Below are 16,036 nucleotides of genomic sequence, written 5' to 3'. Positions count from 1 at the left end.
CAATGGCTAGTTAACCTTTGAAGGAGCCTGTTAAGGATGGCCAGATGATCACCACGGTCGATGAAAAACTATGATGGCACGATGGCTGGTGATCGTACAAGGCAGTTCGCAGTATAAAGAGCACTTGTGTCTTCACATGCTCGCCCGGCGAAACATTCCCGGCTGTGCCAGTCAAATTCAAGCTACTTAACGGAAATCGTTTATTAGGCACGGGGGACAAGGTGCAAGGCAGTTAAGAAAAATTGCTGACGGCCTAGCTCTGTTATGCCAGGATATACGTAGCGAAGGCGCGGAGATTTCTGCAGGGGAAGAGTGCGCTCACGAGATGCGCCTTTATTGGTAGTTATACCGTGAGCTTTCGTGGCGGAGTGGTAGCGTCTTCGCTTCAAGCGCCAACGGCCCGGTTGGATTCCTGGCCTCGGCACAGGATTTTTTTTTAATTCAGTGAGTGGGCGGGGGTTTCGGTGGCTCCCATAGATTCCGTCTCCGAATATGTTGGTTAGCGGTTAAGCGCCGGCTCTGTTAAGGCGCGTTTATGATCCGGCGTGACGCGCGCGTGCGCGCTGCACGGCGACGTTACGTCGGCCAAAGCGAGACACTCTGTGCTCCAACTGATCTTGACCGTCGACGCGTTCTGCGGCTTCGGCGCACTCTGACCGCACTGGCTGAGACTTGGAGCTAGTCTCTATTTCACGCCGAGTGCGCCAGCCGCCGCCGGCCCGGCCAGACTGATTCGGCTCCGCGGTGAGGTGCGCGTTGTGACGTATTTCAATTGCTTCGGCAGTTCGGCAGAGCGGTGCTTTTCGAGCTCTCGGCTAATTTAATCCATTCACAGTACACATCTGAAGGTACATGCTAGTGGGCGACAGAGCCCGATCCAGTGGACTCGTTGGATCCAGCGGAAGCCGTTGCAGCGTCGTACGCCGGCTTTAGTATGAAGTCACTAACCTTACACGCGAGCGCTCTTGAGCACCCATCCGTTTTTTGTGGCAAAATAATAAATAACCTGGCCCTCGCAACCGTGGGAGACCTCGATGCCGCCTGCTGCACCGTGCAACCACGCTGTTCAAGGAATCACAATCCGTTGGCCTCAAAGCGCCGGCCAGCTTCCGATGGGCGCGACGCGCCGACCTTGTCCTGGCCCTTCGCGACTACGCGCACCGAGGTTATGATATTTAATTTGCAACTACTGCTCACGGCGCAAGGAGGGAACGACCCGCCGGCGCCTAACCTAACCGTGCTTCCTCAAAAGCACCGCATGCTCTGTGGGACTGAGGCCGCGAAATCCAGGCCGGAGATTTTGCGAGACCTTTGTCGTCGGGTTAAGAAACGGGACCCATCGTAACGCTGGCAAGGGGCCGGTGCAAACGTAATTGAAGCGACGATAGCGACCCCCGATAGATGCCTACAACGTGCGGCGGCGGTAGCTTTCATTTCGGCAGCTGCTAGACCACACCGCTAGCCACCAGAAATCACGGAGTCTGCGTTTACGTCACCTTTTACGTCACACCGTTCTATGACGTCATAAGAGTTCACCTGAGTTTGCATATTTGAGCTGAGTGGTTATGGCGGTCGGCTGCTGGTCCGAAAAGTGCAGGTTTGATCCCGGCCGCGGCGGTCGAATTTCGATGGAGGTGAAATTCTAGAGGTCCGTGTACTGTGCGGTGTCAGTGCACGTTAAAGAACCCCAGGTGGTCTAAATTCCCGGAGCCCTTCACTACGGCGTTTCTCATAGCCTGAGCCGCTTTGGGACTGTAAACCCTCTAAACAAACAATAAACAATATTTTACATATTTACTAGCTTTTGAGTTCAGAAGTGAGCTGCTTCAGCTGCATCGGCAGTCCAGTTTTATACACTGCGTCTTCCCTTAATTTCCCAGGTAGGGGCGCCTTCGCCGTGGTAGGTGTGGCTAAAACTTCCACTCCCACGCGCAGACACCTCCGCACACATGGACACGCCCTGGCATATGTTGAGACCGAGGGAAAGGGGTATGCGGCCAGGACACCGCCGGGCTGCAGGAGACGTCAGCGGGTCGGCCCGCTCCCCGCCTGGCGGCGAACTTCGAAGAAGCCGAGGCGAAAATTCGGAGCACCGCGTCGGGAGATAATCCCCAGTGGTTCTGCAATTACCGATGGCCGGCGAAGCCTGTGGGCGAGCCGATGTGACGATCCTTTCCCACGCTGGTGATGTGCCCGTGAAGCCAGGAGTAGTCGGGTCTGTAGAGATGCCGGGGAAGGTCGGAAGACAGCGGGAACCACTTGACTGGCTGCGGCGGCGACTCCTTACAGGGATTTCGCAGAACTCTGCTCCCTGCTTGTCCCATGCAACGACCGGGCGAGCGCGGTAAATGCGCCCCACAGACACCTGGCGACAGATGCTGTCTTGATGGCAATACTCGAGACCTCCTGGCGCCAATCCTAATACCAGCTGGCGTCAATTACTAATAGGGCCAACCCCGTACCCAACCCTTCTAGCCACTCCTAGCTTTTGGAACGCGGCGCTATCCAGGTCATTATAGCAGAACCAGTGAAGGCTGGTCGACCGATCAAGGGTTATTGCAACCGCCAACAGGAATCTGAACTAAGGATCCCAACCATAAGACAGATGCATATACCCTCTTTAAGAAATAAACGCTTATTCTCTCTCACAAGGGTGCCCCTCCCAAGTTTGCCGGGACTGCGGTCTTTTGTAGCGATAGCTACGTTATGGTAGCATTTTAAGCCTTCAGTGTGGCGGCGCCGCCACCCTGTGGCTGCGCCGTCACGCTGTCACGTGGTTGGTCACGTGGTGCGGAGCAGCTGCAGGCGGCGCGGCGCCGTTGCAGATCACGTGGTTCGTCACGTGGTACGTCACGTCAGCAAGTTCCACTCAGACAGCTGTAGCTATAGCGTTACTCCAGGTTTGACCAGAACTAAAGCACCGCCAATTTTCGGCCAGGAGGATGAAGGGGATGTTTCCGGTTGCGGCATGCACGCAGACACTAATTACCCGAGGAAAATAGCCAGCACATCTGTGTAGAAATATACCGGGGCTTCAGCGAACACTTTCAAAAATTTTCAAAACTAGGCTTTTTGAAGTGAATATATGGGTTTTGCGGCGTAGTATTACAAGGGTTGGCGGACACGAGAAAACCGGTGAATTGTCTTAGCTAGTCAGCTGGTTAGTTATTTTGGTAATAAACTTTTAACTAGTAGATTTAGGCGCCTAGTTGCAATTGGAAATTTGTAGCCGGTCGTTACAAACACCCATATCAGTTTTTAGAATTTCGAAAACGCGATTACCCTCGCCGCTGTGGCTGGAAAAAGTTTGGCTGGATCGTCCGAAAATACATGCGCGTACGAAAGCATGCAGGCAAAGCAACCTCTCCAGTGCACGGAACAAGTAAAAAAAGGCAAATTTTGTCGATCTGCAACTGATATGGCTGAAAACTGATATGGCTCTTACTTACGACCGGCTACAAGTGTATAATTGCAACTAGGCGTCTAACTCTAACTGAAGTTAAAAAGTCAATTTTTGAAAATTAATAACCAGCTTACAACTAAACACGATTCACCGGTTTTCTATTGTCCGCCAACACTGGTAATACTATGCTGCAAAAGCCATACTTTTACCCAGAAAGACAATTTTTGAAAAAATTTTAAAGTGTTGGCTAAAACACCCGGTATTATAGCGATTCTAGTGCAACCATTGTGGTGCAGTGCAGATGCGTGTTGTGACACATTGAAAGTCGACCCTAAAATATTAGAATCGTGAAAAATCGTTGAGCGTAGCCATTTAAGTCGACTACCGAGTAAAAGTAACGCAGGACAGATTGGGTACGCAGACCTCGGCTGTTCGCTTGTACGGCCGCGCAGCATGATGTAGGAGGACGTGGATAAAGCCAGCCGACTTGCGCAAACTCGCAAGCGTGCCTGGGAAACGTGGGTAGTCAGAACACGAAGCCGCAGAGGAATGTGCTCGTGGGGGTCTCTCGGTCGCACGTGGTGGATCTGGAGGCGAAATATTTAGAAGAGAACTTTATAAAAAGAACGCATTTTATTTCCGCACCGAAACTTAAAAAGGTACGCAGTTTCAGACGCTACATAAACTACGAGCGTATCCCTGGCTTATCTTCACTCATTTAGTTGTCGGTGAGAAATCGATAGCATGCTATTATTGAGCATGCGCAGTGGCGTCGTGAGCGCCACCACAAGGGCCGTAGTCCATAAGTGTGCAGTTTACGGACAGCCGGCCACGCTAAAGAAATCCTCAGGCAGTCGAGTGTCCCTACGGCCAAGCAGAGGATAGCAGAGGCACTGTCAGCATAGACGAAAAGCAGCAGAGAATGAGTGCTTGGAAGAAGGTTGCAAAGAGTAAAAAACAGCAGAAGAAAACAAGTAAAGCAAAAGAAAGGCAGTCCGAAAATGGAAGCTCACCGGTAGAAATTGAGCGGCTGGCGGAACGTCGTGCCACCAGAAGGAAACGGTGGGGGCACCGTCTGGTTCTGGAACACGTATCCGCCGCTCTTCTCTATCCGGTTCGACTCTGCGGCGGACTTCGTCTGGTCGGTCAGCACGCAGACCTCCTTTGGGGACCTCTTCTGCTCGACGGACTTCGGGCCCAACGTCAGCGCACCGAACCACATCGGGTCCGTGTTCTGGATGGCTCGCATGACCGTCTTGGAGACCGGGTACTCGTGGACAGGGCACTGTTCTTCGTGGAGGAGCGTCGTGGTCGACTCCATGCCTTGCTCTGAAGTCTTGATGGAGGTTGAGGATGACGGAAACGGCGCGCCACGCAATTTTCGCCGGACACTGCTAGCCCTGGTGGTCAGTGTCATCCAGGTCCAAATCGAACACGTGCAGGAGCACGGCCTTCGTCGTCTTCTGTCGAGCGCCTTCTGCTTCGGCTTCCGACGGTCGTCAACGTTTTCTTCTATCAGCCTCTGTCTCCGGACCCCCAGGCGCGGAATAAGAAAGGCGCGGCGAGGAATAAACCTGCGTTCCTGCTTTCAACCTGAGCGCACACCTACGTTCCTCGGCCTTGATAACCACATTTCCTCAGGGATCGCATTTTTTCTTCGGTGCAGCGCTGCGAGCGTTTTTTTATCACTCTTTTTAGAAATTAGCTCGACCTCCGAGAACGGTAGATACGCTCAAGATTTTTTCTCTCTTCCCAAGGCCACCCTATGTCACAATTCTTCACGCTTGTCCCTGTGACATTCCACCAATAGATCTGCAGCTCTGTGAGGGGTACCCCGACCCCAAGGGATCGCCGTGCTTCAAAGGCTCGTGGCCACCTGGCGGGCCTAACCGCTCACCCCCCAACCCACCCATTCCACCAAAAATTGATAAAGAAAAATTGTTTCGATCTCTCTCTCTCTTTTTCTATCTGGCTCAAAAGACCTTGTTTTCCTTGGCCAATTTCGCTCCTGCTTTGCTATCTCTTTCTCTACATGTCACCTTTTCGTCTTCTCACATTCAGCGCGTGCCCTGAGCACCCTTTCTTTTCACTCCTGTCAAGTCGTTCGCGGAGTTCGTTGCGAGATCAGGGTGGAAATCAAAATATATCTTGCCTTATACTGATAGGATCAAAAGCTTGGAATGATCGGTATAAACTGATTTTAACTTGGTACTGAAACTCGCGTAAAACGGGATAAAACGATGCTATGCGGTGGAACTTGATCGGTACCCTCGTACCCACCATGACCTCAAAGAGGTATCATAGTCTTGCTACTGTTAAATGCATCAAGTTTCCCAATGAAAAATATATTGTCACTGTTGATTACATAAAGGTTTCTAGTGTGAAAAATCGAGCTGGAAAGGGTGTTTGCCGTCACATTAGCGAGAGAAAGCACTCAGCATGCCGGCACGTTACGCATACGTGCGTAGAAGACTGGAGAAGCGCGTTAAGGATTAGCGCACAAGTAATATAGCAGTCCTGAAGGCATATGACAACACTGCAAGATTGCAAGTGTCTCCACTCATGAATTTTTCCTTTTCTTCTTTTTTCTTCTGCGGTGTTTCTAACGCAACCGCGCGGCATTTGGACACCAAGCTTTCTTTTGAACAAATAAAAGGCATTTTAAAATCAGCTTTTGGTATTATAAAATCAAATACACGCCCCGTCGCAAATCGCGCGTGCCTCCAGCTTCCAATTTCAAGAACAGCGCCCTTTGTTATAAAACCGGCATTGTTTGCTTCAGCATGAACAGAAAAATACCGTAAACAACCACTGTGATCAGGATCAAAACTGCATAAAGTGTATCACAGTGAATGACTCTGAACGCAAAACATTAACAAGATAACTTTATCAAAGCTATGAGCATTTTGCGATATTAGACATGCAAACTGACAATGTCGTACTGCAGAGCACTGCGGAATAAACCGCAGCTAGCGGCAATAATCGATATTACAGTTGTCATGTGAAATTTAGGATCGTTCTCTCTGCACCTTCTCTGTTATTTAGTTACTGATGAAAAATCGGTATTGCAACGATTGAGCATGCGCAGAGGAGCCGTGCACGCCGCCGCAAGGGCCAGAGTCCGTGAACGTGGATGTTCCACTCAGTCGGCCCCGCTAGCCGTTAGCCGCTTGACGAACCGCGACTCCATGGTCAAGAAAGAGGTGGAGGCCTTCTCTGCATGGAAAAAAATGTCACCCGAATATGAGCGCACGCAAGGAATGGGGGAACGCTAAAAAATACACAGTGACCTGAAGAAAAATGAAGACGTGAAAAAGCGAAATATACGCACTGTTGTAGATATCAAAAATTAACGCACTCTGGTAGATATCATGTGGTCCACAGAAGGGCGTGCCACCAGAGCGAAACGGTGGGGGCCCCGCCTGGTTCTGGAACACGTATCCGCCGTTATCCTCGATCAGCCTCGACTTGGCGGCGGCCTTCCTCTGGCCGGCCAGCACGCAGACGTCCTGTGGGGACCTCTTCTGCTCGACGGACTTCGGGTCTGACGTCAGCCCATCGAACCAAATCGGGTCCATGTTATGGATGCCTCGCATGACCTCCTTGGAGAGCGGGTACTCGTCGACAGGGCACTGCTCTTCGTCGAGGGGCGTCGTGGTCGACTCCATGCTTTGCTCGGGCTTGACGCCGTCGACGGGGTCGTCCCGAGTGGAGGCGAAGGATGCGGGAGACAATATGCCGGGCCAGCGTCCCTGGGAAGTGCTAGCCTTCGTCGGCAACCTCATCCTGGTTCGAATCGAACGCGTCTAGCAGCGCTTCGTCTTCTTCTGTCCCGCCTCCGGCCTTCCACGGTCGTCGTCGTCTTTTGTGAGCCTCTAGTTCCGGTTCCCCATGATGATGTTGGGCACGAATAAAGGATTTTTGTATGCAGTGCTATATTTTGCGGCCCCGGCAGCCACACTTCCTCGGTGGCCGTGATCTTCCCCCGAGGGTTGGCGACGTCAGCCTGCTCTTCAAAGCCTGAATGATTAGCAGTGTTATTTTTGAGACTTTGTTTTCCTTCGCAACCTTTTCTCGTGGTTTATAACTCCGTTCCTTCCAGGTGATCTTTCCGTCTGCCTCTATTGCCCGCTGTTGGTAGAATAAGCGTTTATTGCAAAGCAAAGCTTGAGCTGTGTAACCTCGCTTTTCCTATCCTGTCGTCCGTGATCTTGTTTAAAGGGGTAGAAACACAAAGTTTCCGGTGTCAATTTTTTGCCTGGAAATGGGCCTGTGCGCCTTGTAATCGAGGAAATGAGGTCCGAACACCAGTGTGAAGGGTTAATTATTAATTACGAAGATTTTGTACCGGCAGTTTGTCTCGGTGGGCACCAGCGCACAACGACACCTTGCCATCACGGTCGACCGGCCTTCCTGCATGGTCGACCACAATACTGATGCCGCCGGCGTCACCATCAAACACCGGTTGTTCCTGTGAACAACCACTGGGTTCGGTGACGTCACAACAATTGGGGAAAATGCACTCTGACGTTAATAAGTGTTTGTGGAAGTGCCGAGCGGCTACTCGGTGAACATTCAAAATCATACCAAATTATGTTCCACTCAAAGCCTGCGGCGGAAACTTGCTAGAAGACATTTCCTCACGCCCACGAAACAATTCATATCGTTTCGTTCGATATTTTTTGTCCGTGCCAGTTTAAAGGGACTGAGGATTGACCGGAACATGAGGTTATGGCAAAACGAAAAAAGCTTGCTTTACACTGATACATTGGTATGACACCATCAAGCGGAGCAGCGCAGCGGCACGAGTCCTAGGGGGGATATGATATTATTAATTCATATGATATTAACGGCAAATAGCTATAATTCTTCGTAGACGCAATAAATCGCAAAAACTGGCTTAAACGAACGTCTGCGATGAAACCTAGGTACTGTCACGCGTCACACCACGTGACCACATATCAGTGTACATAACGTGACTGTTGGTGTTCTTTTACTTTATTATAACTGAACAGAGTTGACACGCTCTTCGGTATGTCTTCTAATGTAAAGAAAGTTTACGTTGAAAGCCAAGGCCTTTGCATCAACGAGTAGAACGCCAAAACAGCGGCAAACATAATAACATAAGGGACGATGTGGGCTACACAACAATAGGGAGCGCTGTCTCTGTGCTAACATAGACTGGAAAAAACATGTCTGTAGAACCACGCTAGTGTGGCAGAAATTCTTGACAGCCACAGCGCTTGAACTGGATCGGAGTGTTGCTCATGAAGAGACAGCATAGAGCGCTGACTAGTAAGCATCTCTTGACACACAAAGGCAATATATCAAGTGTTTTAGGGAAGCCCGCTGGTAATTTTAAAGTAGGTTTTTTGAGGCATGGAGAAGCTTTTTGTTGCATAGGTTTTTGTGGCATAGCTTTTTGTGGCAACCTGTGATGGCTGACGTCAAAAAACAAAGGAATCACGTTCACAATTAAAGGAGTTAACTAAACAGTTCTAAACTTTTTAACGATTACAGATAGGCGCCTGATTTCAATTCAAGATTTCTAGCTGGCCGTTAATAATAGCCATATCAGTATTTAGAATTTCAAAAGCATAATTACCCCTCTCCCCCGCCATCGGGGCTTTGAAAACTTGGGCTATTTCTCACGCCATTCGAAAATCGCATGTCTGCGGAGGGCGTACATGTAGCAACGTCCATCAAATCGCGTCACTGAGTGACGTACGTGCCACATGACAATCTCTGCCCCACCCTCATTGAGGTGTTCCCCGCGTCTCGTTGTTTTGCTGCTCCAGCGTAGGTGAAACAGAAAATATATTTAGCGGATACTTGGCGCATGAAAATTTCCGCAGAACATATTGACAATAGGAGGAAGTGATCGAGTCGTTTGAAAAAAAAAACACGCAAGCACAAATTTGGTTCTATACATAGCTCGCACGTGACGTCACTTCCGCCCCCATGAAGCGCTGGCGGCCATCCTGCCGAACCATTTGGCAGGCTGCTCCCGTCCGCCTTATGATGCCTGAGCGCTCCTGGGACGATTTGCATTTTTTTGCTCAACCTTTCGGGTGCGATGCCTACTCCAGAGAGGAATGAGACCTTCAGTGCAGGCCACTACTCTGAAATTATTCGATCGGCGCGCGTACGCTACTCAGACTAAGTGAAAACTTGCGACAATATGGGTCCGTACACCCTGCGACCGGGAGTCGACACGGCTATGGACGTTGATGCTTTCCCTGAAGTTACCCACGTGGATATCGTGTTTTTACTCTTCCAGCTTTGTGACATTGGAAGAAATGAAAGCGTTCAAGTTATTGCCAGCACACGAGTGTTTCTCCGGCGGATGTTCGAGAACCCTGTCTGCGATGCGCCTACCTGACGAAAAGCTTGGCCTCTTCACGCCGCTTTCTCTGCCATCGTTGCTCGCTGCGGTCGTGGCGATGCGAACCGTCTAGGCTAATACTGTAGCCAAGATACAGCGACGTGGGATCCGGTCTGGGTTGGTGTTGTCAGACAAATCGAATGCCGTCAATCAAAACAGCAACATTCACTTCAGGATGTAGTCCTTGCTTCCCACGTTGTCGCAAACAATTAGTTCAGGGCAAAAGCCTCTTACCTGTCACGAATTGCGCTGCGCACACAAAATAACTGGGGTCGTCGAGGTCCAAATCGTCGCGCTTATTGCGAGCCAGTCACAGCCTGCGCCGATTCGTACTGGGAGTCTTGGAGCGCTCGTACTTGCATGCCTACGATTATCTTACGAATGCGGAAGTAGTTCATGTTAATCTCCTACTTCTTTCGCCTGGACCTGTCGCCACGGTTGGAGCACCCAAGGGTGGCACACAAAACCATATTGAAGCTACGGATAAACGAGAACCAACACAATGCGGGCTAACAGAGGTGGCGGTAAGCTAGAGGCGGTCTGGCGGTGGTTCGGCAGCATGGCCGACTTGTATTCCATGGTCACCGGATTCGACGTCGGCGCACACTATGTATACTGTTTAAATTTCAATCTACAGAGGACTGCTGACCTCTTTCGTGACGAGGCCTATAGCCAGTCCACAGGATTCGTGTGTGTGACTTTGGCGATTGTGGAGAACGCATTCACATGTTTTAGCGCATGCAAATGTCCGTCAGACGCAGCTCTGGCTACAGTGACCTCCAGGGACGATTGCTTACATCGCAGGACGCGCGTACAATAAGGGAGAAGTGCCGATGTTACCCGGTCTGCAGAGTAGTGCTGAAGGCAGTCGGCAGCAGTCGTCGGCTCGAAGACAAAAAATTTGCCTGTTTTAAATAATGTAAATGTTATTATAGATACAGATACTTAAACTCAAGCATGGTGACGGTGGAGGAAGCGTGTACAATGAGCTGAAAGCGGAGGTCCTACGCGAAGCGTTTCTCGGGTTATCGTAGTGAAAACGAGGAAAACTGCAACTCATGAGCAAGAGATAAAGGTGATATTTAAGACAAGGAGAGCGCACCACGCCCTTTATGCCAAGTAAATGAGCAGTACTCTTTGTGAACAGCCATGTACAGTCTCGCGTGATATGAAGGTGATCACGAACGTTCCAGCTGAAACGGAAGATCAAATATTTGGTGGCGTGCGCTGTCACTTGGGCGCCAAAAAAAAAACAATAGTGCAGAACGCAGGAATCCTTCGGCTAGCTACGTTCATGCATTCGTTGCAGCCTTCTTGCGAAAATAAACCGTGTTACAGTAGTTTATTCCTAAAAGGTTAAGCCTGAAGGGATTGCCTTCAAATCGCGTTAGACTCTGCACACATTCTCAGCGCGGGGCTGCAGTCGTCGTGATCGGCGCATCCCTCGGGGAAGTTCGCGCTCATGCTGTTGTAGCCAGGCCTGCAGTTGGGCAAACAACGAGTTTATTGCGGTTGACCAAGTCACATGTATACAGAAGCACACGTGACGTCACAGATCCCGTGATTACGGGGGCTCGGTGACTACTGCAGATACAGCCGTGCTACATCTCCCCTTTACTAAGACAAATTAATTATGCCTTTCAGGTTGCGGGTATCGACAGGGCTTGTGGAGAGTGATGGTGCTTCTGCGCAGCTCTTGATTGAAATAGGTGGTCTTCAGTGAGGCAGTCTTTGGGAGCCTTTGCTGGACTGTCTTCGCGATGAGTCGTTAAGTCCCGCAGATTTCATTAACAACCTCTGCGACTACCTCGGCGCAACGGTTCTTCACTCCTTCTTTTAACTTTCAATCCCGTGCATTCCTTCCCCCCCTTTTCTTTTTTCAACTTATGCCTCATGGCGCACTTCTCGAATAAAAAAAAAAGTCCCGCAGATGTCCTCTTGTGCGTCTGATTTCTCGACCTTCTTCCGTTCTCACGATCGGTGAACGGGGCGTGCCGGCTGGCCTCAAAAGAAGAGCAGGCGACCAGGTTCGCTGGAGGGTGTCGTATGTACTGACTGGCTGCCCTGAAGACAGTGGTGGTAGGTGCCTCGTTCCGCGGTTATAGTAGACCTTCTGGCGTTGATGGATCTCCTGGAGCCTGCTGTGAATGGCTTTGCTTGATACTGCCTCTGGTAGTAGGTGGCAGGTGGGCACAGGCAGCAAGGGCCTGGTGTGCCGGCCCATGAGTCTGTGCGCAAGTGACTTTAGAATATCATCTCTGGGGGTGTTGCGGCATTCGAGCAACGCCATGTGAAAGTCAACTCGGTTACGTGAACATTTCTTCAGAGGCTTTTTGGCCTCTTGTAGTGCTCTTTCCGTCATACCATTATAGCGGGGATGATACGGACTTGACGTAATATGGGCAACGCCTAGCTGCTGCAGAAAATCTTTGAAAATCCGGATGCTGAACAGTGGGCCGTTACTACTGCAGAGCTTAAACGGTAAGCCATGTGTGGATAACAGCTCAGCGCACCATGACGTCAGAGCGCTAGCAGTGCTCCGACGGAGTTCGCGGATCTCAAAAAAAAGGAATAAAAGTCCACATTTACGGCACATTCACGACCCTTATGGAAGAACAGGTCCATGCCAACAAATTCCCACGGCCGCTTTGGATGTCGTGGAAGCAAAGAGGCATTTTCGCGTTTCGCGGCTTGTATTTTTGGCAGACATCGCAATTCTTGCAGAACTGCTCTATCTCCTGTGACATATTTAGCCGTTAGTTGTTCCTCTTGCCCGTGCCTTGATCTTTATCGCTCCCGGGTGCGCAGCGTGAAACAGCAGCACAATTTCTCGCTTTTTTGAAGATGGTACGATTACCTTGTTACTACGCAAATGAAGGCCGTCTTGCCTGTGCATCTCTTTGTTGTGGGACCAGTACGGACGCGCATTTTCCGCTACATCGCCTTTTCTGGCCAGCTTGTTTCGGCGTAACCTCGAAGCTTGACGAGAGCAGAATCTTCATTGGTGGCCGCAAGAAGTTCCTTCAGGCGGTGTTGCGAAGCTTTAATGTATTCAAGCACATTTACTTGAAATTGCTCCGTTTCTTCTTGCATGAGTTGCTTGCTAGGGAACCTAGATAAGGCATCAGTCAAAAACAGCTTTCCCTGGTTTGTAGATCAGCTTAATAGGATATTGCTGCAAAGTCAAACGCGTGCACTGACATAGTGGCTTACTGAACATCAGTACCAAGGGGCGGTGATCCGTTTCAACAGTTACATTTTCCTGGCCGAAGATGTAATCGTGAAACTTGATGCAGCCATGCAGAATTGCCAAAGTTTCTCAATATGTGCGTAGTGTTGCTGCGCCTGTGTTAGTGAGCGTGACGAGAAAGCGGCAGGGCGGCCGTCTTGAATAAGCTCTGCACCAACTCCCATTTGGCTCGCGTCGACCGAAAGGGTGACCGGCTTAATTGCATCGAAGAATGAAAGGATTGGTGCATTCACTAAGCTCTGGTGCAACATTTCATAACTTCGTTGCTGAGCCTCGGTCCAAACCCATGCAATGTCTTTGCGCAGCAAAGTTCTCAGTTGGGCAGGCACGACGAACATGTTAGGAATGAAACGTTGCGCATAATTCATCACGCCTATACTCCGTTTCATACTTAGCTGTCTACGCAGCCAAGGCTACGGTGCCTGTTTGCGATCCTCGTCCGCATCATAATATAGTGCGTCAAAAATAAAAATAGAAATGAATTGACAAGCAAAGTGAACAGTAGTTGATATTATAGGAGACCGATGGAAGTGTTTTATTTTGCAAATAGATTGATTTTTCTTTTATGTTTTCCAGAACCGAGTGACGCAGATTTTTCGTTTTCTCAGGCGCCGGCTGTATCAGGCTTTCGCAGCTGAGCCGGCAGGTCTGTTTGTGAAAATGGCGTCGCTGTCACCTGCTCGCTTGTTTTCTTCCCCCGCTTCGACTTCGAAAACATCTCCTGTTCGCCTCTTTTCCAAGGTGAAGTCTCCAAAGTTTTCTAAAGACTGCAAGGCGGTGATAGCTGATGTCTACGCAAGCATAAGGAAGCTCCACCCCGAGAAGACTGTGCGTGACGTTCTCGCAATTGTGGGCGAGATGACCGGAGTGAGCCCTCGGACAGTTGTGAGGTTTAAGAAAGGTCTTTCTGGCGGAGTAAAATAATTGAAGCCACACTGAATTCTATCACCCCACAATTAATGATTCATTGTGTGCAGCATGCGAAAAAATCCGTGAACACCGAAAAACAGTGCCTCTCAGCACGTCCGTTGCCAACTGTCACTTCACTTTCTTTTCCCTGCGGAAAAAGTTAACAGCACGCTTCTTATTAAAGAAGTCATTTCATTTTGATAACAAAAAAGGCCACTTATATATGGCTCGCATTTAGACTTTCTATCTAGAGATTAGCCGAAAAAAGATAAAAAAAAGAACAAACCTACGCTGAGGATCGAACCTGGGCCCCCTCACAAAATGAACAAACATGCCCGCGCTTCGTACCACTCAGCCACGACGCGAGGCGGAGTGACACATTTTGTTAGTTTTTTTTTGACGGACTACTTCCGTACCTTAGGCTGTGTAGACAGCTATGTATGAAACGGAGTATAGAAAGATTTGGAGTTCCTTACTGTTCTTTGACTTTTATTTATAGTATGTCCGTCACTCGACCTGGGTCTAGGCGGAGGCCTTCTGTGCTAAGGATGTGCCCTAAGTAGCGGACTTCGGGCTGCAAAAAGGTGCATTTCTAGAGGTTACGCTTGAGGTTGTTTTCAAGACAGTGTGCCAACAAAAGCGAGCGGTGGTGGTCATGCCCCTCCTTCTTGCGGCCCCAAAGTAGTATGTCATCCATTACGACTGCTACGGACGGTAAGCCTTCCAGCAAGCGATGCATAGATGCTTGGAATATTTCTGGATGTGACGCAGTGCCGAAAGGCATTCGGAGAGACCGATAGCATCCATACAGGGTGCTCATGGTACATAGTTAAGAGCTTGACTGAGAGAGTTTAATTTGCCAAAATCCTGACGCCGCGTCGAGCGTTGAGAAGTACTGAGCACCGGACAGCTGCGAGGCTGCGTCTTCTAGGGTTAGCATTGGGTAATGTTCGCGCAGCACCACTTTATTAAGCGCGGTAGGGTCCAGGCAAATTCTAACCTTGTCCTTCTTAACAACTGGAACCATATGGCTAGACCACTCAGTAGGCTCGGTTACCTTTGATATGACGCCTTGTGCTTCCATACGCTGTAGCTCAGCCGCTACCTTGTCCTGAAGAGCCACAGGAACTCGTCTGGCTGGAACCATGACGCCCACCGAGTCTGGCTTGAGCTTCATGTCGTACTCTGAGTCTTTTCGCTGCCCGAGTCCATCGAAGACGTCTGTAAAAGGTTGCGCTGGCGGGTACAGTTTTTGCTGTATGTTTTGCATACGGTATATGAAGCCGAGACTTTCCGCTGCTGCACCACTCAAAGTGGCAGGGACGTCTTGTTCGACAACAAAAAACGTTTGTTCCTCGGTTGTGTCATTTGCAGGAAGCATCAATTGAACTTTCGCATGCGCGGCCGTTCTGTGCCAAAAAATTGCTGTGAGCTTGATATTGCAGGCTTGTTGAGGCTTTCCTGGCAGCTTTGCACGCCTCTTCTTGAAATGACACAGCAATTGGCACCAGTATCTAGCTTGCACATGATGGGATGGCCCTCAATGTAGACCGTTGTGCTCCAGTGATCGGTGGTTATCGCACCGATAGTCAACGCTTGCAGAAAAAATCCGTCGTCTTCGGCTCGTAACTCGAGCATTTGTTGGTTGGCTCTGCGCGGAAACTTGGACGTCTTGCACGCTCGAGCGGAATGGTTCAGCCTTCCGCACTGCCGACATGTTTTTTCTTTCGCTGGGCACGTGTCACAGCGCTGCATTTGACCCCCACATTTGTAGCAAACGTATTTTCTTGTTGCTAGAGCGTCTATTACGGTGCCTTAGCTGGCGCCCGTGGCGTCACTTATTTCACGAAAGTGCACTTTGCCTTGTTCTTGCGCGCGGAAAATGTCGACCGTCTTTAAGTACGTCGGCTCTTCCGCGATCAGTCCTTAACCTGAGTGCCCAAAATTATTCGGCTACGCAACATGTGGTCTTCAAGGTCCCCAAATTCACAGTTCTTCGCGAACACACGCAGTTCTGTTAGCCACTCGTTAAACGTCTCGCCTTCTTTTTGGTTCCTTGAACCGAAACGAAAATCTTGGAATGTTAATT

The 16,036-nt window shown here is 49.9% G+C and overlaps 2 protein-coding genes and 1 pseudogene across 2 annotated transcripts; all 3 read right to left on the bottom strand.

Annotated features, from left to right (window-relative positions):
* Positions 1-3,851: 3,851 nt before the first annotated feature.
* On the bottom strand, positions 3,852-4,784 carry LOC144133187 (importin-7-like). Its single transcript, XM_077666081.1, has 2 exons — positions 4,417-4,784; positions 3,852-3,990 (listed from the first exon to the last, which is right to left on the bottom strand). Exons 1-2 carry the CDS (start codon positions 4,722-4,724, stop codon positions 3,930-3,932), a joined length of 369 nt encoding a protein of 122 aa, XP_077522207.1. The 5' UTR covers positions 4,725-4,784; the 3' UTR covers positions 3,852-3,929.
* A 6,895-nt stretch (positions 4,785-11,679) lies between these two features.
* On the bottom strand, positions 11,680-13,008 carry LOC144100577 (uncharacterized; annotated as a pseudogene).
* A 1,432-nt stretch (positions 13,009-14,440) lies between these two features.
* LOC144100474 (uncharacterized) lies at positions 14,441-15,124 on the bottom strand. The gene is made up of 2 exons (XM_077633438.1): positions 15,005-15,124; positions 14,441-14,521 (listed from the first exon to the last, which is right to left on the bottom strand). Exons 1-2 carry the CDS (start codon positions 15,122-15,124, stop codon positions 14,441-14,443), a joined length of 201 nt encoding a protein of 66 aa, XP_077489564.1.
* Between the last annotated feature and the right edge of the window lie 912 nt (positions 15,125-16,036).

The sequence above is a fragment of the Amblyomma americanum genome, chromosome 1, assembly GCF_052857255.1.
Source record: "Amblyomma americanum isolate KBUSLIRL-KWMA chromosome 1, ASM5285725v1, whole genome shotgun sequence".
Classification (NCBI taxonomy): domain Eukaryota; kingdom Metazoa; phylum Arthropoda; class Arachnida; order Ixodida; family Ixodidae; genus Amblyomma; species Amblyomma americanum.
This window is presented reverse-complemented; position numbering and strand designations above follow the sequence as displayed.